Below are 24,401 nucleotides of genomic sequence, written 5' to 3' on the forward strand. Positions count from 1 at the left end.
AAAAACAAAAAACAAAAAAAAGAGACATATTGACTGGAAAATACAACCAAAAGTTCGCAGAACCCTACTGTGTTTCCCCTGGCAGCAGTGGTTTAGGACTCACTAACTAATTCAGTGCTCACAGCGACTTTATAGAGTAATTGCTATAAATAAGGAGAATTAACCATGTGTACACCTTGCCCTTCCAGTTGGTTTGCATCTGTTTCTTTCAACCTCTCTGTTCCCAAAGGAGTTGAAGTGGCAAGCTTTTCCTGGGCCTACCTTATTGTTCTTTAACTTTCTTACAGGACAAATGTACTGTGGGGCCTCAGTAGGTGGGAAGGGGAATCAAAGAAGGAAGGGGAAGGAGGATGAACAAAGGAGGGAGGGATTATGGAGAAGAAAGATGCCCTGGGGTGGGGGTGGGGGCAGGAGTGGGGTGGACAGGTATTGCTTTGTCGAAGAGAGCTTGGATTCCCAGAATTTTGCAATTCTCACTACTCAAATACTTCCTCTTTATTTCCAAGAAGAATCATTGAACTAGAACAATAAGAAATGAGAAATTAAGTGATATTTTGTGATAGCTTTGGCTTTTCTTTCTGCTCTTTAAGGAATCAAACAGAGCCAATCTTCCAGATACTTTTGAGTTTTAAAAAAATGCTTTCTTTCTCCTCCCTCCACCCACTGTCTTCCTTGGGCTAGGATAACTCTATAAGTCCCCAATCCTAGGCCAAAAGGAAATAGTATTCCTGGCTGGCATAGATGCACTTCTGTGGTATTATCAGACCCCTTTCACAGGTGGCAAGCAGCATGGATGTTGGCTTGTCCTTGAAAAGTTCATAACCTTATAGGGCAAGTGAAGCCATAAAATGAAACCTAGAGATCCGAGTGGGAAACTGAATAATTAAGGGGGATTGAGGTGGACCCATCCACAGATGCTGTTGGAGTTCAATGCAGAGGTCTGTGGGCATCTTTCTGGAAGCAGCAAGGCTTGCATGGAAACATAAAGCAGGGGTCTCTTTTTTTATTGCTAACCGATACCAATAAAAATTGAGGGGTATACCCTCAATAAATGTGGGTTTTTTTTTTTTTTTACTTGTTTGTGAATTCTGTACTGTGTGGTAATATAATTAATGAATATTTCATGGCGCAAACTACATTGAGAGGAAGGGTCATTGTCAATGATAGTATAAATCCTTAATTTTAAATAACCATCTTAATAATTTTGCTTTGCATGGCAGGGGGCTACCTTCCTGTCAGATTTGATTTGATCATTACTGTTTCATTCTGTTTGTTGGATCAATGTGGACACCTTGTCTTGGAAGAGAAGCATTAGTTCTGCTATTTTTCTTTGCTCATTTGCGCTTACATTTACATAAGTTATGCATTGAGGCTGCAATTTATGAAACATGACCATCAAACTTTGAAAATTACCTGAGTGTCCAGAAAAAATCATGAGCCTGCAGAGGGCTTTGATCTGGGGTGAAGGAAATGCCAGCCCACTGAGAAAAGTTAAAGGGACAGTAGAAGAACAAATTATAGTCACCTATGATTACATCTCACAAGCTGTATCTGTGAAGCAGGCCACTTACATCAATAAAATTAGAGAGTTAATATTTTCTGCTTGTACCAAATGATTGCTGCATGCATGTGTCTTTCCCACTTGGGAAGTTTGGATGGATAATTGAAAGGGATAGTAATTTCAAAGACGTTAATGGTTAAGAGCATAGTCAGATACCAAAGGCAAATTCAGGGGAAAAAAAAAAAAAAAAAGCTGACACTTCATGAACACCCAGGTGTATTTTCAAAGACTGAATCCATCACATTTTATCTGAGAGGCCTCTGGGCACTAGGGTTATCCATTCCTTCCTGGCCTAGTAATCAGGACAAGGATTTATTAAGGTTTTCTGTCCCCTAGAAGTGGAAGAAATAACAGCCCCTGGAAAGTTATCTTTCCAGCTTTCATTGAGCCTTGAAGGTGAACATCTCATCACTTCTGCCATAATTGATCAGTCACACAGACCAATCCTGATACCACAGGAAGGAAACACAAAGACATGAGTCCCAGGAGGTAGAGGACATTGGAAGCCTTGTTAGGGGCTGGCTACTATCATGAGGTTGGCATTGTTATCACCCCCATTTTGCAAAGGAAGAAACCAAGGTTCTGATCAGAAATTTGCTCAAGTCACTAGCTTGGAACTAGCAGAGCTGGGGTTTAAACCTGGGGAGGGTGACCCCAGAGCACATCCTTTTTGAGCATAGCCTTGTACCCTGATCTTACCACATCCCTTTTTCTAATTTCCTTTCTTTACCCCACTGCATGAAATGTTGCAAATAAGATATATTTCCTTTTGCCTAGACCACTTCAAAAGTCATTGTTTCTTACAGGTGGAGGTTGGAGGGTTTCCAAAGAATGAAATACAATGAGCCTATCTGGCCAAAGTCCCTCACATGCACATGTTAATTAATTAATTAAGAAAATGTCACATGGAGACTAGGAATAACAAGACCATTGACCCAGTTTCAGAGCCTAACATTTACAAAATGATCTCAACGTAGAGTGGGTTGTGTGTACATCCTGTTCAGTTTCTCTCTTCCTGGTTGTTGGGGTCAGGTTGTCTCATGAGGCTTGGGTGGGCTAAACTGAGCAACATTATGCTAAAATAAGTTTGCAATATTAGACCTTAGGAAACAAAAGCCAGAAAGAGAAACTACTTTTCCTATAAACTGTGAACTGTGGGATAACATCTTGCAAACAGCATGACTGGATAGAGGGTGACTTATGGATGAGTAGGAACGGGACTCTACATGATATATAATGTTATCTGTATAAATGATCATGAGCAAGGTAAAGTTTTGTTTTTCTTTTGTTGTCATTTTTTTCATTAACCAAATCTGTAGTTACACTAAATTGTAGGTCATTATTTTAAACTAGGGATAGCACAGTTTTGTTGTCTTTAATAATTCATTTTAGCATTTTTTATGTGACAGGCCCTATTCTAGGTGCTTTAGACACAGTAACGCATTTTAAAAACTTTTTTTTAAAGTTTGAGGTATGATCAACAAATAACATTTAATGCATTTCAGGTGCACAACATAAAGACTTGATATTTGTGTATATTGTGAAGTGATCATCTGTCACCCCACGTAGTTAACAGATGTTTTTCTTGTGATGAGAACTTTTAAGATGTACTCTTTTAGCAAATTTAAAATATGCGATACAGTATTATTAACTATAGTCACCATGCTGTGTATTATATTCCCATAACTTATTTATTTTATAACTAGGCGTTTGTACCTTTTGACCCTCTTCATGTATTTTGTTCCCCGCCCCACGCCCTACCCCCACCTCTGGCAGCCACTAATCTGTTCCCTGTAACTATAAGCTTGGATTCTTTTTTTTATTCCATATGTAAGTGTGGTCATATGATATGCAATTATCGTTCTCTGCCTGACTTATTGCACTTATCTTCAAGGTCCATCTCCGTTGTTGCAAATGGCAAGATTTTACTTTTTTTTATGACTGAATTATACACATGTGCGCACACACACACACACCCCCTACATTTTCTTTATCCATCCTTCCACTGATGGACAGTTCCGTGGTTTCCATATCCAGGCTGTTGAAAATAATGCTTTAATGCACACGGGGGTGCCTATATCTTTTTGAGTTGGTGTTTTCATTTTCTTTGGATAAATACCCAGAAGTGGAATTGCTGAATCATATGATGGTTCTCTCTCTCTCTCTCTCTTTCTCTCTTTAAGTTCTTATTTTATTAATCCTCTCAGGAAAAATCTGCACAATCACCACAGGTAAAGTCACTGCAGAATCTTTACTCCTTCTGTTGTTCAATCTCCAGCTCATTTGTTGCCAGCACCAACACTGGCTTTTGCAGTTCCCTTGGCCTTCTTCATTCTGTTCCTGCATTCCTTTTCCTGTGTTCTTGAGGTCTTTTTCTGCTCACACAGGCCATGTCTCGAAAGTCTATGTTTGAGTTCATTTTTCTTTGCATAAGCCAATGAATCATAAATCATGCCAAAGCTAGTTGTCTTGCCACCGCCCAAATAGGTTCTGAATCCAAACACAAAGATGACGTCTGTTGTGGTCTTGTCCATTTTGGCTAGTTTTTCCCGAATATCTGTCTCAGGTACTTTTGGCTTTCTGGGGTGAAGAACGCCAATGAATATTTGTTCCCTCTGGAGTTGTCGGTTGGCCATGAGCTGCTGGGGACGGATAGTTACTGTGTCAGTCATGATGGTGGCCAAGCTTCAAGCAGCCGAGGAAGAAAAGAGAATGACTATATGGTAGTTCTAGTTTTTTTGAGGAACTTCCATGCAGTGCTATAGTGGTTGCGTCATACTTGCAACCCCACCAACGGTGCTCAAGGGTTTCTTTTTCTCTACATCCTCACCAGCACTTGTTCTTTCTTGTCTTTTTGATGCTAGCCATTCTGATAGTTGTGAGGTGATAGCTCCTTGTGATTTTGGTGTGCATTTGGTGTGCTTTTGTTTTGCATTTCTCTGATGATGAGTGATGTTGAGCATCTTTTCATGTGTCTGTTGCCATCTGTATGTCCTCTTTGGAAAAATGTGTATTCGGATCCTTTGCCCATTTTTTTAATGAGGTTTTTTTTTTTTGTTTTTTTTTTTTTTTGCTGTTGTGCCGTATGCATTCTTTATATATTTTAGATATTAACCTCTTATTAGATATATGATTTGAAAATATTTTCTCCTATCTGGTAGAGTGCCGTTTCATTTTGGTGATGGTTTCCTTTGCTGTGCAGAAACTTTATAGTTTGATGTAGTCTCATTTATTTATTTGCTTTTGTTGCCTTTGTCTTTGGTGTCAAATTAAAAGAAAATAATCACCAAGACTGATGTCAAGGAGCTTCCTGCCTATGTTTTCTTCTAGGAGTTTATGGTTTCAGATCTTACATTCAAGTATTTAATTCATTTTGAGTTAATTTTTGGTATAATATATGGTATGAGATGGTGATCTAGTTTCATTCTTTTGCAGGTGGCTGTTCAGTTTTCCCAATACTATTTATTGAAGAGACTGTCCTTTCCCCTATTGTATATTCTAGGCCCCTTTGACCTAAATTAATTGACCATATATACTTGGGTTTATTTTGGGGGTCTTTATTCTGTCCCAATGATCTGTGTGTCTGTTTTCATGCCAGAACCATACTACTTTGATTGCTATACCCTCGTAATATGCTTTGCAATAGGGAACATGATGCTTCCAGCTTTGTTTCTCTTTCTAAAGATTGTTTTGGCTATTTGGGTTCTTCTGTGAGTCCATACAAATTTTAGAATAGTTTGTTCTATATCTGTGAAAAATACTATTGGAATTTTGGTGGGGATTGCATTGAATCTGTAGCTTGCCTTGGATAGTATGGAGATTTTAACAATATGAATTCTGATACCATGTTGAATAAAAGTAGTGAGAGTGGGCAATCTTGTTCCTGATCTTAAAGGAAAAGTTTTTGGCATTTCATCATTGAGTATTATGTTAGCTGTGGGCTTGTCATAGCTGACTTTTATTATTTTACACATTTCTATTAATCCTGACAGCAACCCTGTGAGGCAGGTACTATTACTTTTCCCATTTGGCAGATGGGGAAACTGAGGCACAAGTCTTGTCCTGGTTAAGTTCCAGGTTGCCTAAGTTATAAAGCAACCTGAGACTAAGTAACCAGCCAAGATTACCAACTAGTAAGTTTCAGAATTGGGATTCAGACCAGGCCCTAGAGCTGCAGAGCCTGGCTTTGAATCAGGCTCTTTGCTGGGTACAAAAAGATGGGCACATAGGTCATTCTCTTTTGTGATCACACAGGCCATTCTTACCACTGGGATCCCCTCCCTCCCATTCTCACGCCTTCTCCTGCCTGACCAGGAGATTCCTGTCCCTTTCTTTCTAAGAGTCCGCTCAGGTTTACCCTCTGCTGTGAACCCTTCCTGCAGACGTGGGCACGCACCTGTTTCTTCCCATGTTCTTCCTATGTTTTATTCAGTCTGAGATATCTGCTGCTTTTTAAATCTCCCCGGCTTCTTGTCTACATTCTCTGTCACCAGTTCTGTGGCTCCCCCTCCCCGATGTCAGAGGTGCTCCAAATAACCTGAGACCAGCCAGATCAGAGCCTTCCTTCAGGCCACAGTTCAGAGGTGACCAGGTGAGCCAGGTTTGGCTAATGAGAGTGAATCCTGGGACATGATGGGAGCTCATGGAGAGACACACATGATTCCGTTGTAAGTCTGGAGCTGCTGGAAGCCTTCTGTTGTCACCGTGTCCCTGAGGAGAGAGCCAAACTGAGGATCTGGAGAAAGGAATGAAGGTGAGAGTTGGCTGGTGACATTGTTTGAGCCTTTGGGTCACACTGCACCATACTTTTGGACTTGATTGGCTAATGAATGCCCTTTGTCGGCTTATGCCAGTGGGAGTTTCCTATCATTGGCATCCATAGGAATATGAACCAGTAGCTATGTTCTACTCTGTACCTACAGCTATTTCATAATACCAGTGTGGACTAGACCACAATCCTTTGGGAAGCAGCAGATGCTCAATAAATATTTGTTGAATGAATTTAGCTGAAGAGTGTTTTGGAGGACCTGAGTCTAGAGCAGGGACATTTTTATAGAGGCCAATGACTTAGCTGGTACGAGATGTAATCAAGGGACTTGGGTTGAAGAGTGAGACTGAAGGAATGGGACAGACACGAGACAGAATGAATTCCGCAATGGTACAGAGTGGGGTGGAGCAGTAGTCACATTAAAGCTTGAGTGCTACCCCAGTCTGTGTTTCTGGATCTGTGTGTTTTAGTTAACTTCTTAGCAGCCAACTAGATTAATTTAATATTCCTAGGTGGCTATTGCCTGTCTAAATACCCCACTGCTGCTAGTTTATCACAGCTGAAAGGTTAATGTTAGATAATCAGAGGCTCACGTAAAGCAAGTAAGCATGATCGTCACATAGAACAAGAGCTTTTATTAACCAACACATTTGGATCTTCCTAGATCCTAGGGACAGGACCAAGAGTGCAGGGGCCCAGACGACTCAGTATGTGGTGACAGGCAGCTACTGGACAATGGAATGGAGCATAGGCTAAGGGCAAAGCCCCCGAGTAAAATGGAAACTGGGAGGTGAAGTTTTCCTTGGTTATCTAACCACCAGCCAAGAGGACACCCCAGTAGGAGATGGTGGGAAGTTATGTATGTGCAACGGCACCCTACGACCCACTCCAGGACCCAGCGGAAGAGAGGAAGAAGACCCCTCTTTGCTTCCCATCACCTCACCTAAAAAAAGAGCCAAGTCCCACTTAGGTTCAACATCTTCCCTCTCAGCCTGCCCCAGGACAGATCAGAGGGAAAGAGGGGCACCATCTGCTTTGCTGTGGAATTACTGTATGTTTGCTCTTCTGCTTTGTCACTGACCTGCAGACTGCCAGCTGCAAGGTGGATTCTGGGTGACCTATGCCTGAATCAGCCACGGAGAAGACCCCATTCTCTAGAATAAAGGATCTGCAGCAGGACAGATGGAATGCTCTGTCATGATGAGGATGTTCTGTAAGTAGTCCACTGTGGTAGTGCTAGCCGCAGTGGCTGCTGAGCACTTGGGATGAACTGATGGCTAGCGCAATTGAGGAATTAAATTTTTAAAGATTTATTTATGTATCTGGGGGGGGGGCAGAGGAAGAGGGAGAGAATCTCAAGCAGACTCCCTGCTGAGTGTGGAGCCTGACACAGGGCTCGATCCTAGGACCCTATTATGATGTGAGTCAAAAATCAAGAGTCGGATGCCCAACCGGCTGAACCACCTAAGCACCCCAAGGAATTGAATTCTTAATTTAATGTCCTTTAATTAGTTAAAATGAAAATTTAAACAAGAACTAGTGGCCACTGTACTAGATAGCACAGCGCTATAGTTTCTTTCTCCCTCCTCTCTCCTGCTTCGCCTCTTCCACTTATTTCTCCATCCATCCCTCTCTCTCTTGCTGAAGTAGCTCCTGTGGAATGTGGGCTTTCTATTTTTCAAAACCCTTCCGGTCTGGGCCTGTGACTAACCCATGCCCTAACTATGAGTCAGTTGAGTGTGGTCTCTTTTAGCTAAAGTGGAGTATTCTTGATTGTAATTCAAAAACAGAATCCATAAAAAAATAAATAAATAAAGCAGTATGCTGTCATTTCAAAGTATTAGTATTTTACACAACTCCCCTAAACTGGTTATTTACCTCTTATTAGGAAGAAACTGTAAGGGCGGGAAACATGTCTGTAAAGGGTTCTGGAGCCAGAATTCCTGGTTCAAGCTCTCACTTTCTCACGTATGAGCTGTAGGTTCTTGGTCAACTTACTGAATTTCTCAGTATCCTCAGTTTCCCCCTCTGTAAAATAGAATAATCATATTGCTATATGATTGGGGCAGGTTGTGGTGAAGCTTTAATCATTTTTAAAATGATTTCATCCTATGTAAAGCACGTAGGACAGAGCTCAACACATAGTAGGTGTTAATCAACACTTACTAATATTATTCCCTCCGCTTCGCACCCTTCCTTGCCCAGAGCAGGTGCTCGAGAGAGGTTTGTTGAATGAATAACCGGATTGAGTACATTGCCACCAGGTGGCAGCAGTGCCTCACTTATAAAGGACCAAGTGCCTCACTTATAAAGGACCAAGCCACCAGATTACATCAGGGTCAGTGCAACTTCCTGCTGAAGAACCGAACCCCTTCTCTCTCCTGCTCCTCCTCTCCCCTAATCTCTGCCCTCTCTCGTGATGAACCTTTCCTCTCTTCCTCACTGCATTAGTCGGCTAGGGCTATCCTACAAAAGACGAGGTGACTTAAACAATAGACATTTTCTTACAGGGTTGGAGGCTAGATGTTCAAGATCAAGGTGTATCTGCAGGGTTTGTTTCTGGTGAGGCCCATCTCTTGGCTTGTCAATGGTTACCTTCTTGCTGTATCCTCACATGGTTTTCTGTGCACACGCAGAGAAAGAGCTTTGCTGTTTCTTTCTCTTCTTATATGGTCACGTGTCATATTAGATTAGAGCCCTACTCTTTTGATTTCACTTACCCTTAATTATTTCCTTTACAGGCCTTTTCTCAAAAATGCAGTCACATTGGGTATTAGGACTTCAACCTATGAATTTGGGGAAAATACAATTCAGTTCATAATACCACTTTTATTTCTAATCTCCGTTCTCACACTTCTTTCTTATTTCCTATTATCCTCCCATCCCTCGGCCTTTATATGGCTTTTCTAGGTTATGGCTGAACAACTCTAGGGACTGTCATTCATATCATAGCGTAGATTTGTATATTACGATGACGTTGAGGCAGACGGCAGTAACATGTCTTGAAGAAGGGGAATCTTTTTTTCAAATTCACACAAAAGTGCTGGCGCCCCTGCTTTCCCTCCATTGTATTCCTGTCCTTCTCCTCATTTTTCCTTTGGCTCCTCTCTTTCCTTACTCTACTCTCCAGGCTGAGCCTACTTCTTGTTCATAAAGAGATTCATTCATCACAGCTCACATTGTTCAGTACCTCAGGGCCAGGCTCCGTGTGGATGCCAGATGGTGCACCTTCAGCCCATCCATCCACACCCAGCACCACAACACTCGGGGGAATGAGCCTCCAACATTCTAAGATTGTTCACGGTCTGTCTTTACCTTGGAGCAGACATTAGGACCCAAACATGGCAGGGGAGGGGGAGGCGTATGGTACTGTGACATACACTAGCATTTATTGAGCACTTACTGTGTGCTGCACCCAATTCAGATCCCTCTCTGTGTATTACACTTAATCATCAAAACTCTGCTCTCATTTTGTAGATGACAAAACTAAGCTGCAGACGATGTAGCAGAGCCTCCTAATTGTTCCCTAATTTCTATCTTCTCTTTTTATCTTTAAGTAATTGAAGCTGATGAATTTTGGCTGGACCTGGGGATGTCCAAGAATGGCTGTGGTTCGCAGACTCCCTTGTAGTTCAGTGCAGCCACATGACTCAGTTGTATGTGAGGAGAAATGGGATCTGCAATTTTAGTGTCCCATCCTTCAAAGGACACTGCTTGCTCTCTATGTCCTCTTTTCCTTGCTCCAAGGATGGGGCTGTAGTGAGCTGGCTTTGACCATGAAAGCAAGGATCACAGAATGAGGACGAGCCGAGCAACATAGAGGGAACCCGGTCCCTGGATGTGCTTATGGGACAAAGCAATGTACGTGCCTGCCCTAAATATATCTTTAGATTATTATATGAATACGAAATCAACCTCTGTCTTGTTGAAATCACCATATTTTGGAGTGTCTTTGTTACAGCACCTTAGCCTGTTCTCTAACTAATATGGAGAGGTTAAGTAATGTGTGCAAGATCACAATGGTAATAAATGACAGCAAGTGGATTTTAACTCTGGTAGGATTTGAATCCAGAGCCCAAGCTGACTGTGCAATAACAAGCCAGCACCCAAACTTAACTACTAACTATATAATAAGATCTTGTTCCTCCCAAAATTCATAATCTCCAGGCAAGACCACCCCTTGTATTGCGCTTTGAAGGACAGTCAAATGAGCTCTGAAATACCAATTGTCTAATCTTTTCACTGGATAACTGGAAACCCCATGATCATTCCTTTCTTTGAGGGAGTAGAGATCTGGTTAAAATGTAAACACAAAGTGAGAGAAGCAACACAAAAATCCATCATCACCACGAAGTCTTGGTGCTAGTTAATTCCTCATCCTGTCCGACCTGTCAGGGTTGAGATAGAGTGGGAAATGGGGCAGATGAAATTCGATGGAATGCTATGAAGGAGGTGGGTAAAACAGTGTGTGGGGAGAGCAGCATGTTTGGAAAGGAAACAGAAGAATCCTTTGCCTTTCTGAAGGAAGATATGGTAGACAGACATGTCTTCTAAACGCCTTCAAAGACACCCAAGTCCATGTCCCCATCCCTGGATCTGTGAGTACATTGCATGACAAAGGGATTCCATAAATGAAGGACCTTGAGATGGAGAGATTATCCTGGATTATTTGGGTACCCAAGCTTTGATCTCCAAGCTACACTTAGGGGACCTTATATGGGAAAGAGGGAGTCAGGAGAGAGAGTCAGAGAAGCCAAGATGGTGACAGAAGCAGAGGTCAAAGGAAGAGAGGTTTGAAGATGCTACACTGCTGGCTTTGAAGAGTGAGGAAGGGGCTAGGAACCAAGGAATGTGGCTCCATCTAGAAGCTGGAAAATTCTCCTCAAGAGCCTCCAGGAGAATGAAGCCCAGCTGACACCTTGGCTTTAGCCAAGGTGAAGTCATTTTGGACTTCTGATTTCCAGAGTACATTTTTTAAAGCCTCCCACTTTGTGGTGCTTTTTTTAGCCACAGGAAATACTACAAGGAGTGTGGTTGTCGGGGAAACAAGTGGCACATGTATAGACTTTCTGTAATGGTTTTACCCATGGAGGTATGGGCACTGTTAAGGGTATAAAAAAGGGATGGAGAAGAATCAAGAGATCAACAACAGCAAGAATCCAATACCATCCTGAGATCTGAGGCCATGGGGGAAAGAGGTGTCACTGAAGACCAAGAAGAGCTGGAGTCATGAAGAAGCCACCCAAGAAGAAGCTGTAGCCACAGAGGGTGGGCTATGGGTTGGGCTGATTTCCCAAAGGTGCCTCTTAGGTACACTAAGCTCTGATGGCAAAGAATTCTTTACAAGACTTTGTAAAGAGCTCCTGGGGGGCTTAGTCAGTTAAGCATCTGCCTTTGGCTCAGGTCATGATCCCGGGGTCCTAGGATTGAGCCCTTCTTTGGGCTCCCTACTAAGTGGGGAGCCTGCTTCTCCCTCTGCCTCTCCCTGCCTCTCTCCTTTGCTTGTGCTCTCTCTCACTGTCAAATTAACAAATAAAAATCTTAAAAAGAAAAAAAAGACTTTTGTCCCTAAAAAAGATTCACAATGGATTCCTCACTCCATCTTTGAGGCCAACAGACAATAGTAACAGCTGTCTTAATGAGAAAAGACCTCCATTAGACCCACTTATTTTAGGTTCTCAACTCTTGTTCTAGCTTTTTCTTTGTCTTGAATATGTAAAAATGCTTTGAATGATTATGACTTATGCTTCTTATTTCAAGACATCCTTTTAATGGAAAAAACATATATAAATGGATTATAGGGTATAAAAAGAAATGCAGTTACCCATGCATGCAAAAGCCTACCTCATTGGCCAAAGCTGTAAGCTGAGTACCACCATGCACCTTGGGGCAGTGACCCATATTTCAAGCAAAGTAGCAAGGGGAAAATTTAAAGTGCCCCAAGTTTTAATATAGCGTATGGGGTAGTGGTTACCCGAATCTTGCATGTCATACCCAGAATCAATTGGGGGAATGTGCAAGGGGGAATGGGTACTTTGATCTTTTCATAGTTTCCTTCTTGGTAAATAAATGTGTATTTTCAAGCTGAATCTCATCGTGCAATTTCCTGCCAACTTTAGTTCTCTGTAAAACTTACCTTCACTTTTTCCATCTCTGCCCCCAGGCATTCAACACTTTACCTTTTGAATGTCTAGATTGAAATAAAATATTTTAGAGAAATGAGGCATGTGATAACGGTCCCCACAGCCTTCCACCCACCCCCAGCATGACAGTAATTTGGTCCTCTGTGTTTACTCAAACTTCACAATTGCCCCCTGATTTATATTAAATGTAGCTACATTTGAAGACTTAGAGGTAATCTAAGTGGAAACAGCTTGACTCTCTAAAGAAAAAAAATAAACAAAAATCAGAGTAAAATAATTACAAGAGAATTGGAAGAACAGACCCAATTTTGTCACTAATAATTTTTAGAATTTGTAGAGTGTCATTTGTTATTACTCTCCGTTTCCACCTCTCCAGCCAAAACAAGTTCTAAGCCCATTTGGATGTATTTTTATGGATGAAGTCAATGAATTTAACATGATAACTTTTAAACCATTTTAAATCCGAGTAAATTATGTAGTGAAATCCTGTTCATTTGGATTTTGTCCATGTTTGCCATGATTTAGATACGAGCTGGTTTAAAGGTTACTTTTCCAGTTACTGTGGGAAAGAGTTTACTAGGGAAATAATATAAGGAAGATTTTTCAATCTATTTAAAAAGTCAGATGGCTTCCAAGTACTTGAAAAAGTTTTGATATTTTCAGTTTGCATATAAATAACTTATTTTGATAATGGTCAATGACTATCAAGGTTTCTGACTTCACTGATATTTACACAGGACTTTCTAAGCTTACAAAACATTTCTGAGAGTCAGGATTTTGGTTCCCACTATATAGAGACATTCATTCATTTCTTCATTTAACAAATATTTTGTTGAATACCTTCCATGTGCCAGGCATTGATCCAGGTGCTAGAAAGAAAACTGCCAGATTAAACCAGGACCTACACCCAAGTTCTGTTCATCCTCTCACCCCCCTCCCTCACACACCCTAGGGACACCCCCACTAAGTGTTGAACCTGGAAGGCCCTTTAAGGACAGAGGATATGTTTCAGCTATCTGACTCTCTGAATGCCCAGTATCTAGAACTGAGTTTGGCACCTAGTAGATGCTCAACAAACATTTGCTGAATGAAAAACTCCTGACTCCTAGTCCAGGGCTCATTTGCTAGAACACAGCTAATACTTGTTTAGAGTATTAGCTGTTAGGTGCTGGGCTAAGAGGTGGGTAGTATTATTATTCTCTTCACTTAAGAGATGAGAACGATGAAAAATAGAGAAGAAAAAAAAGTCGAAAGTAACTTGCCCAGGGTCACATACCTAATAAGTGGTAGAACCAGAATCTGGGTGCAGGAAAGTTTGATTCTGATACTACCCTCTAAAGGTAACTCTGCCTCTATGGCTAACTCTGAACTGTTAGGTAGCTATGTGCTAAAATTCAAGATCTGTAAAGGCAGGGATTTTGGTGTGGTTTGGTTTTTCTTAGAGTAATTTGCATTTTTTCCATTTTTTAAAAATTTAAATTCAATTTGCCAGCAGGGATTTTTGTACTTTCGTACTACTGTATTTCCAGAGCCAAGAACGTGCTTGAAACGCTTGGGCACCAGGTATGCTCTCGGGACAGATATAGATGGAATAACTAGTTTCATTAAAGATGATCTAACAGGACCTTCATTTGTTTGCATGTTGTTTGACATTTGCTGTGTTATTGACAATAGTAGACGCTGTGGGTTGCTATTTCCAGCCCATTGCTCCAGTGGGAATGGCTCTGATTCTGTGTCCATGTCTTTCACACATGACTCAGGTAAGAGGCATCCTTGGTACTGCTCCAGTGGGTAAAGCCCAGGGGTGCTGCTGAACATTCTATAGAACCCAGGGCAAGCTCCCCACAAGGGAGAGTCATCCAGTCCAGGATGTCAGTGGTGCTGAGATGGAGAAACCCTGGTCAAAGCCAATGACAGTGGTTCCATTTCTCCTGCGGTGAGTGCTTTAGCTCTGATCACCGGAAGTAATTCCGGTCAATGAGACGTGAGCAGAAGTCCACATGGGGAGTGTGGTGGAGAATATTCATGACCCCCCCTTGTTCATTTTGCCTTTTCAGTAGCAGCAGTCCTCCAGGGTGAGCCAGGCAGATGCCCAACTACTGTACTTCTCAGGCTCCCCTACTGCAAGGTGGGGCCATGTGACGGTGTTGGTCCACGAGCTGTGAGAAAAAGTGTTGAGTCTAATTTCTGGAGCACGTTTTAAATAAGGAAATTGCTATTGTCGTTCACGGTGTCTCTTTTCCACTTTCTTCAAACTGGCAGTTGATATTTGTGATCCAGCTTGAAGCAAACGCGCAACTCCAGGGCATGGCACGGTAACAAGATAGACTTAGTTACGTGGGCATTGGCACATGAGAGATAAACAAGCTTTCCTGTTTAAACCATCGTATTTTTGAGACTTTCCGTTCTAGCCGCTTAACTAGTATTCTAAGATGGAGTGCTTCTGACTAAGCATTTCCTCTCTGATAAAACACACATCCTTACACACTCACACCCCCCCCCCACACACACACGAAATGGCTGTTTGTCCAAAGAATGTTGTGGGATTTATGTGGAATGTCTGGAACCATGGCTGCCATCTTGTGACCATGAGGTAAGGTAGCCAGAGGGTCAAAGCTGACCTTCTAAGTGAGAATGGCATAGGATAGTTGTAAAAAACTTAAATCTTTCTAGACATTGTTGAAGCATTGAATTAACTAACTTTGTTTCTGTCCTACCACGGGACTTCTTGTTGAGCAAGCTAGTAAATTCACAGTATCATAACAGTTATTTTGAGGTGTTCTTTTAAAAAGAATTATAGCCCTCTCCTAACTGATTCCCTCTATGTATTCGAGCATAAAGATTTTTCGTGTCATCATAAGAATTCGGAATTTTTTTTTTACCAACTTATCTTGCCTTTCTCCTTATTTGCTACACCCTCTCCAAGTTAATTTGAATCTGTGAGGTTTCTATACTTGAGGTGAGTATGTGGGAAAAACATGCACTACAAATCCTTTGAGGAAATGAGGATGCAGGGCAGCAGTAATTGCCACTGTGATGCTTCTTGCTTAGAATGAAGTTGAATGGGAGGCTCGGTTTCCAAAAAGTCAAGAGTAGGAATTGTGTGGGCTGTGAGCTGCAGCTGTGGTGGTGGTGATGGAGTGGAGGTGCGGGGTCAGCCTCAGGGAATGTTGGGTCCACGTCAGTGGTATCCCCTAGCATTCTGCAGTGCACGACCTGCTCAAATACCGTCGGTCCTCCCAGATTAGAGGGTGCCCACATCCAGTATTTTCAACCAATTATTTCCATCTCCTTTGCTCCCTCACGGCCCTTCCCTAGTTGTGCTGTTTGGACGCTCCCTGAAGCCATGAAGCTCATGCTAACGGGTTTGCAATGAAGGCACACTCCTCAGGTGACCTTGAAATGATGGCAACGGCTGTTCCCTGGAGGCAATGACAGATCCTCTCTGCTTTCCTCTTGGCAGGTGATGGAGAGAAGGGCCTTTGCTCTCTCTGTTTTTTACATCTAGGCACCCACCACGGAAAGGCCAGCATGCAGGTGAATTTCCATTCACTTCCTACCAGCAGCCAGCCCCTCCTTTTGGACTCATCTTGAATCATTTGCCAGACCAGCCAATTAGTCTCTTCACCTTTCCTGAAGCTTCACCAGGGAAGGGATATCACAAGCAGCAACTCCCTCATTATCCCACTTCTTCTAAGCACTGTGATTCTCAGTGCCCGCCATGGGAGAAGAAGCTAATTTGCACGAGACTCTTTAACCCTTCCTTGAAAGACTTCGGTCTCAATCCTTCTCTCTCTCTTTCTCATACACACATACACATGCACACACACAGCATCTACACCCTCGTCCAAGGTAGGAAACAAGGTGAGAGTACGCAGCATTCAAGAGTACATTTGAAAGTGAGACATAATTTCAGATGGAGTTGTAATTGAGAGAGAGATCATGATTCGATTTAAATACAGTCTGGAAGGAAAAACACAGGGATTGTATTTCCCGATCCCCACTATGGCACAATAAAGACTTTTTCCTAATGTATGGAATGTGTTTGTATGAAAGAATTTGCAAAATGGTGTAAAATCAACTTGTATTGTCTTAGATTTAATAAGTTATCTTTATTAGGAAAAATATAATTACACCTCTCATCCCCCAAACCCAGGACGAATGATTGGTTACCTTCCACTTGGGCCAAAGAGATTTCTCCCAGTTCTGTCATCTAGGGCATCTACTCGAATATTGTTACTTCCATGATACCTGAGCACAGTGTCCATAGGCTGGACACAGTGGGCAGCTGTTTCAATACTGTGGCCCATGGAAGCAAGGGAGAGGGAGATAAAGATATTTGTGGGACGGACTCCGTGCACGGAAGGTTAGACCTATTTGTTCTTCCACTTTCTGCTGTCATTCCTGGAACTTCTTTTTTTAAAATTTATTTATTCATGAGAGACACACAGAGAGAGGCAGAGACATGGGCAGAGGGAGAAGCAGACTCCCTGAGGGGAGCCTGATGTGGACTCGATCCCAGGGCCCTGGGATCACGCCCTGAGCCAAAGGTAGATGCTCAACCGCTGAGCCACCCAGGGGTCCCTCCTGCAACTTCTCTGGGTCCTGCGAATACTGCATATGGGAACGGAGGGATTTGAGCTCCTCATGATGGCTGGGGTGTTGGTTAAGGCCTGGACGTAAGGCCAACCCCACGAGGACACCCCACCCTGAAGCAAGCTCATTTTCCTAATCACAGGACTTCCGAACTTCAATGAGCAAACATCAGTGAGGCGTTCGGAGCGGTGCTGGGTGCAAACACGCCATCAAGGCAGGTTTGGTAAGTGGATGACTGTTCGGTTCTATGCACCCTGGTAGCTCGAGCTGTCTCAGAAGATCGTCCTCCTGGTTGGTTCTTTTTCTTGTATCCTTTCCCAAAAGAGGCATGAGCCCAAGGCCTGAACGAAGGGCTCCCCTTGCGACTCTGTTCCAGGCGAGGAAGCTTCTGATGGGCTAAGCGGGGGACCCCTGTTGGCAGCGAAAGAATAAAGGAAGCTGGAACCAGCGGGATAAAGCTGCTGCAAGTCACTGCAGGAAGTAGCAGTTGCCTCGAAAAATGCAGTTGCACCAGATTTTCTATCTAAGAAGGAGGGTTGGTCCCTCTGGAGTGGAGAGGGCTGAGGGTTCCTTCGAGAAGGAACTAACTCCTGTAAATCAGGAAACCTCAAAGTATCGAGGGTCCAAGGGAAGGCCGGGCACCTCCCCGAAGTGAGTCATTTGCTCCCGCTGAACCCGGAAGCCCAGGCCCAGTCCTGCCCCTTTCCTTACTCTGTCCCCCAAGAATGTGGTCTGGGAGCTGGTGTACACCCTTTGGGGCCGACGGCCCCCTGCACATTGTTTCACAGCCTGGCGGCCTCTCCGACGCCCTCCAGCCCAAGCCTGCACCCAGGTCGCACCCTCTCCCGTCACCCAGGGCCCCACTTGGCTCTCGCACCTGTCCTGGGGCCTGCTAATTGTGAGACCTTCCATTTTACAAACCAATTAAAAGCCAGAGATTGGGCTGGGAGAGCAAAGCGCCTCCTTCCTCTTGTTCCCTCACTCCAGCCTCCGGCCAGGAAGCGCTCTGTGTTTTGAAGAAAGCAAGAGTAAGTTGCCCGGGAAGGCTTCTCTGGGGTTTTCCTTGCGGCCATGGAAGGGTTCGGAGCTGGATTGTACTAAAAGCCGCAGAATCATCCCCTTTAACGTGGTGAGTTTTACGGTGTGTGATTTTCAACTCAGTGCAAAACGGAAGTTGCCTTTCCCACCAAGTTGTGGCCCAGATTCTCAGGTGACCAGGCTCAGGAGAAGACGGTCCATGGAGCAGAGAGGAGAGGCACCCGAGGGGAGTAGCTGGGGCCTGCCCCCTCACAGCCTGAGGGTGGGGTAAGGAAAGAGAGTAGCCCAGCTGGCCCGGGGTGTGGGCTGAGGCAGCTCAGGGCTGAGGCATCTGCTAGCCACTGAGATAAAGCTAAAAGGCCTCAAGGTTTCATTTTTCTAAAAGGACCAACACTTCTTTTCTGGCCAAAGAGTCCCTCTGGCTGGGTCGGTGACAACTGGCCTTTCAGGGTTCTCTGCATTAAGTCCTTCGTTCTTAACATCAGTAAATCCTGCTGGAGGTCCACAACAGCCTCTCAACTGGTTGAAAGGCTAATTATCAAATAAGCCGGCATTCACAGAGTTTCCTTTCACTTCTGTCTTTCGGAGAAGCTTCTGGAGGCACCCTGTACCTGGGTTAGACTTGTCAGGGAAAATACAGGGTGCCCTGTCAAATTTGAATTTCAGATAAAGAACAAATATATTTTAAACACAAGTATATCCCATGCGATCTTTGGGACGTAATTGTATGAAAAACAAAAGTGTTCATTCCTTATTTGTAATTCAAATTGGCTGGGATGGGCCTGTATTTTTATTTGCTCCATCTGGTAACCTGGGAAGGCCTCTGGAATTCTGAACTGATAGGGTTACAGGCTATGCTCAGGTTGCGAGTTTAGAGCCAGCGGGATGGTCTCCTCTGGGGCTCGCACTACCCCATCAGCCTCCCTCTCCACAACCCTCCCGTGAATATTCAGTCTCCCAAATGATTGTGCAGCTTCAAATACCACAAGTCTCAAATTTGTAACAAATGCTAGGTCTGGTGGCAGTAGTTGCCCCTGTGATGTACACCAGGTGGGCCGCAGCCGCGGCCTTGAAGCTTCCAAATGCAAACAAGCTGTGATCAGAGGGAATGTAAAAGGGGCCGCTCAGGCCAATCCCACGGTAACCCAGCTCCTGAAGAAGACGATGCCGGCAGGACCCGCTTCTGGTAGAAAAGTTCCTAGAGAGCTGTTAGAAGCTGGCCATTCTGGACTTAGACATTCTCCTTCTGCTTCTGTTCTCCTGGGTTATCCTCAGGCCACTGAAGGCTCTGTGAGGAGGGAGCATAAGCATAGTGGGGAAGGGGTTTGATAAATAGGAACGTACCACAGCCTGATTGTGCTCTCATGGCTACGAGCTGGACCATCGTTAGTTAAAAAAAAAAAATATATATATATATATGTATATATATATATATATATATATATATATATATATATATATATAAAATTCATGAGAGAGACACAGAGAGAGAGGCAGAGACACAGGCAGAGGGAGAAGTAGGCTCCCCACAAGGCGCCTGATGTGGGACTCGATCCCAGGACCCTGGGATCATGACCTGAGCCAAAGGCAGACACTCAACCTCAGAGCCACCTAGGTGCCCTTGGACCACCATTGTTAATGCCCACTTGCCTCAGCTAAGATCCAGACTCAAGTACTAGACAATAGAAAGAAGAGAACTGTCTGTCCACATCTAACCCCTGGAACTGATTGACAAGACTGGTACTACACCGCCCCCCTCCCCCCACTTCATCAAGCTCATCGTTCTGCCCCTTTGCTTCAGTTGCTAGGAGATTGATGGTGGGGGAAGAAAGCCTTGGCCCTCCTGGTGGAACTCACCCCTGAGTCCACCCTACCCTGCGAAGTTCACACGACTCTGCGATAGGCCGAGGTGACGGTCTTGTCATGTGTGTCTCCCTAGGTGGAGGCAGTCTGCCAGACCCCCTGAAACACACAATGCTTTGGCTCCCACTCAAAAACACCAACATTCATTGCCGACAATGTCCCCACCTACCACCCGTCCCTACCCACCCCTTCCTGGAAAATGTGATGGAGGAGGGGTAGTAGGCCAACTCCAACACCACCTGGCCCTCAGCAGCAGACCTGGATGCTGGCCCGGAAGCAGCCCTGGCCCAGTGCACAGACAGCTCCTTGGGGAGGTGCACGGGGTGGCACATCCTTCTTCTCACAGCTTTAGCTTCCTGTGAGGCTGTGGAGTCACCTCTGTTTTTTTGGGTCTCTCTGACCTTGGATTATATGGGAAACAGAGGCCAGTGGGTGAAATTGGGAGGCTGAGCTATGATATGTCACTATCCGGCTTAGGGTGGGACACTTTGTCCCCAAAGAGGGAGGGTGACTTCCCACCACACCCAGCCGCAGCACAGCCTACAGCGGCCCGCCCCTTCTCCCCGTCTAACTCTAAAAATATATGCCACGTACGATGGCCCAGTTGCCTTCGGAGGTAATCCAAACCTGGTCAAGGAGCTAACACTCAATTCTTTGCTGCTTCAGGAAGTCTTAACTCCCTTTAGGATAGCTGGGGTTTGGAGCCTTTTTTGAGGGGGGGTGGGTAGTGGCTGGAAAGTATAAAAGCAGACTTTCAGAGGTTTGCTCCCCTCAACAAACCACCTCACGTTGGTTCCAGCAGCAACTGACTGAAGTCGTGTGCTCACATTGATTTTCACTAATCCAGAAATCTTGTAAATACGATATGTTTCTCTCAAACGTTTCAAACTGGAAGTGGCTCTATCACACTTGCCTAGTCTGACAAAACACCGGGCAGCCTCTGCCAGATCCCGAAGGGAGAAGGCTGTAAGCGAAATTTGGCTCACTCAACATGGTCCTTGAGAAAGACTAAACAAAACAATCACTAACATAACAGGAGAACCTGATGGTAGGACAGATCTTCCTTCCTCTGTAGACTCAGCAGAGTCACCGAATTTCCTACTCACACACAACCTGTTGGGGTCATTCAGATTACTGAAGTGAATGAAACAGGAGAGATTCTATTTCCTCTCAAGTTTTCTCTAGCTGCCCTTGCCCTTTACGGAGGGTCTTTCATGTGTCACTTGTCAAATTTCTTCTCAGCCTGGAGAAGAGGGCTGGGGAAGGCTGTGTGGGAGGTTTCAGGTCCGAGGGAGGGAGAGAGGGGGTGCAGATACTATCTGACTAAACCCCATCTGCCTGGACTCAGTCATATGGCCCCACTTAACTGCAAGGGAGTCTGGGAAATGTAGTCTTGCTGCGCGTCTAGGAAGAAGAGGAAACAGAATTTGGTGATCACTGGCATCACTGTTAGCTCTGCCGCCACTATATGGGCCCAATGTGTCCACATCTTTTTCTTCCATATCTGCTGTCCCACCCCAGACTATCTGACTGGTCCACTTCCACTCTGCCCTCTACTTTTGCATTCCCATTACCTCTTCCCACAACTTTCTCTGCAATATCCAAGGTAACATTTTCTGGCTTATGATCAAATGATGACGCCTGCGATTTGCTTCAAATAATCCAGTGGGAGAGGGAGGCTGCTGGAAACGTAGGTGATATGTATTGATCATTGTTGGAACTGGGTTATGGGATTGGGGAACTTTATTATATTTTCTACTTTTGTATTTGCTTGAGATTTCGATAATAAGGTTTTTTTTTTTTTTAATTTTTAGAACGTAAATTAGGTTATATCCAGGATGACTGCTTATCATGATGCAGTTGTGCTCTGCCCAAGTGTGCCGGGCCAGCATCTCAGGGAGACTAGCATCCTCACAGAGGAGACTCCATAGCAAGTGGTGCCCATCCTCATGCCTTTCCTCTGTTTAAAACCTGTGGATGACTTTCCAATGTAATTGGTATATGGTGATTTTTTTAAAATGCCCAACTTGGCAAAATTGGGGCATTTTGTCAGCAGAAAGTCAGCAATCTGATGTCTATAGTCCTGTTGTTGCTATTATTGTTATTATAGGCTGAATAGTGGCCCCTGAATAGGTTTCATCCTAATTTTTGCAATTTGTGAATGCTACCTTACATGGCAAAGGGACTCTGCAGAGGTGATTGAAGGAAGGGTCTTGAGATGGGGAGAGTCTCCTGGATTGTCTGGTTTGGCCCAATGTAGTCACCAGGGTTCTTGTAAATGAAAGTAGAGAGGCAGACTCTGCAGGAGAGGCAGAGTCAAAGAAGGAGGTGAGATGCTGGTAGCAGAGGGTAGAGGGCCAGGACTGCTTGATTTGAAGATGGACGAAGGGGCCATAAGCCCCTGAATGCCAGCAGCCTCTAGAAGCTGGAAAAGGCAAGGCAACAGGTTCTCCTCTAGAGTTAGAAGAAGGATCACAGCTCCGTGACACCTTGATTTTAGCACAGTGAGATTCGTGTCACGCTTCTCACCATAGAACTCTAAGATGATCCATTGATCTTATTTCACGCCACTGAATTTGTAGTAATTCATCAGAGCAGCAATAGGAGACTAATACAATTATATTACTTGTATTCTCATGCTGCCAAACCCAGAAGTGGACCTGAGGAGGTGACACACTCCTTGCTACAGTCTGCAGGCCAGGCTCCATCAGTCCTGCTGTCTGCCCACCCTCAGGACCTGCTGTTTTCCTTTCACTTGCTTTGCTTCAGCCTCGTGAACATTTTCTCTCCCTGGAACTCCTTCAGGCCCTTGATTTGCTGTTCCTTCTGCCTGAAATGCCCTTCTCCCAACTCTTACCATTGTCAGCTTACTTAAGCATTTGGGGTTTGTGTGTTATGTGCGTGCGTGTAAAACATCTGCTTTATTTATTAACAATCTTATCCTAAGTATTGTCTCCTAAGTGGTCCAAGAAACAATTCCATAACAAAAGTGAATCCTGAAATAGAGATATACCAGAAGACAATTTCTCAAGGAACCAGCACAATTGTCAATTTCCACTTAGTCACTGAACCCATTTACACGGAAAGCTTAGAATCATTTATTTTCCCAATTCTAATTTCTCCTTTTCCTCTAAACATTCTCTTAGTGTAGCATATACCTATCAAAGATTTCTCCTCCAAAAAGGAGGCAACAGGTTCTCCTCTAGAGCCTGAAGAAGTCTGGAGCCCAGCCACTGCCCACTCCCACGTCTAATAGTGTGTGACTTAGTGGGTATCACCGAACCTCTCTGCATTGCACTTTCTTATCTGCAGGGGCGTTAATCTGGTACAGCTTGTTGCGATGATGAGTGAATAGTGTTAAGACTTGAAGAGTAGTGCCAAGTGCATGCCTGAAAAAGTCAGAAGTATTATCATTCTAGTTTTTCCAGCAAATCAAATTGTATGCTCCCAAGCAGCCTAAAGAGTGCAATGGAGAACCAAGTCAGAGGTAAATCAAGGATAAGCATCTTCAGAAATATTGCTCTATTAACTTGATGCTTTGGTATCAGCATCACGTCCTCAGAGATTTTCTCTGACTATCCCATCTATAGTAGCCCTTCCCACCCTTCTTACTTCATAGCCCTTCTTATTTTTTTTAAATAAGCTATATTTTCTAGAACAATTGTAGATTTACAGTGAAATCCCAAAGATCTTACAGGAAGTCCCCACACCCTCCCACCTCTGCACCCAATATCCCCTATTACTAACATCTTATGTTAGTGTGGAACATTTGTCATGACAAATGAGCCAATATGGACACATTATATGAATGAAACCATACCTTATTCAGATTTCTTTAGTTTTAGCCCAGTGTCCCATCCAGGATCCAATCTAGGGTACCAGAGTACATACATTTAGTTCTCCTCTTGGCTGTGATAATGTTCTTCTCCCTTCCCCCTTTGAAAAGATTTTATTTATTCATTTTGAGAGAGGGAATGTGGGGAGGGGCAGGGGGAGAGGGAGAGAGAACATCTTAACCATTCACTGCCTTGCTGAGCATGGAGCCTGATGCACGGCTCAGTCTTACAACCCCTGAGATCATGATCTGAGCAAAATCAAGTCGGTTCCTTAACAAACTGAGCTACCCAGGTGCCCCTGTCATAATGTTCTTGGTGACCTCAACAATTCTGAGGAGTACAGGTCAGGTATTATATAGAATGTTTCTCAGCTGAAATTTGTCTGATGTTTTTCTCATGGTTGTACTTGGTTATATGTTTTGGGGAGAAAGACTGTAGAGGTAAGATTCCATTTTCATCACATTATATCGAGGATTTATTATTTATGACCTAGTTCGATTTCGATCATCTGGCTGAGGTCATGTTTGTCAGGTTTCTCCACTATAAAATTACTCTTCTCTCCCCTGTTTGGTATTGTGCTCTTTAGAAGGAAGTCA

General features: G+C 43.9%; 1 protein-coding gene and 3 long non-coding RNA genes across 7 annotated transcripts in view; 2 read left to right on the forward strand and 2 right to left on the reverse strand.

Moving 5' to 3' along the window:
• LOC119877038 overlaps nucleotides 1-24,401 on the forward strand; it is an 84,576-nt gene that overhangs the window by 4,012 nt on the left and 56,163 nt on the right. Inside the window, exons 2-4 of one of the 2 annotated variants that reach the window (XR_005370573.1) lie at nucleotides 6,055-6,314; nucleotides 7,417-7,542; nucleotides 9,887-16,486. This is a non-coding gene — a long non-coding RNA (uncharacterized LOC119877038). Of the gene's footprint in view, nucleotides 1-6,054; nucleotides 6,315-7,416; nucleotides 7,543-9,886; nucleotides 16,487-24,401 lie in introns of those variants that run through there. The other variant, XR_005370572.1, reaches the window with a different exon arrangement.
• Nucleotides 3,707-4,233, reverse strand: LOC119877037 (40S ribosomal protein S24-like). The gene has a single exon (XM_038558702.1). It carries the CDS (start codon nucleotides 4,231-4,233, stop codon nucleotides 3,841-3,843), a length of 393 nt encoding a protein of 130 aa, XP_038414630.1. The 3' UTR covers nucleotides 3,707-3,840.
• Nucleotides 5,762-23,980, reverse strand: LOC111090047. Of its 3 annotated transcripts, none has more exons than XR_005370569.1 (6): nucleotides 23,790-23,980; nucleotides 23,253-23,358; nucleotides 9,050-9,115; nucleotides 8,838-8,951; nucleotides 8,208-8,357; nucleotides 5,762-6,271 (listed from the first exon to the last, which is right to left on the reverse strand). It is a non-coding gene; the product is annotated as an uncharacterized LOC111090047 (long non-coding RNA). The 3 variants fall into 3 exon arrangements; XR_005370568.1 differs by having other exon boundaries at nucleotides 5,762-6,296; XR_005370570.1 differs by lacking the exon at nucleotides 8,838-8,951 and having other exon boundaries at nucleotides 5,762-6,296.
• LOC119877039 overlaps nucleotides 23,549-24,401 on the forward strand; it is a 42,045-nt gene continuing 41,192 nt past the window's right edge. The window contains exon 1 of the long non-coding RNA XR_005370574.1: nucleotides 23,549-24,245. This is a non-coding gene — a long non-coding RNA (uncharacterized LOC119877039). The remainder of the gene's footprint in view (nucleotides 24,246-24,401) is intronic.

The sequence above is a fragment of the Canis lupus genome, chromosome 15 (genome assembly GCF_011100685.1).
Source record: "Canis lupus familiaris isolate Mischka breed German Shepherd chromosome 15, alternate assembly UU_Cfam_GSD_1.0, whole genome shotgun sequence".
NCBI classification, from domain to species: domain Eukaryota; kingdom Metazoa; phylum Chordata; class Mammalia; order Carnivora; family Canidae; genus Canis; species Canis lupus.

What these genes read in the sequence shown, in the direction of transcription:
- LOC119877037 (XM_038558702.1), bottom strand. Translation starts at nt 4,233, where the DNA reads ATGACTGACACAGTAACTATCCGTCCCCAGCAGCTCATGGCCAACCGA.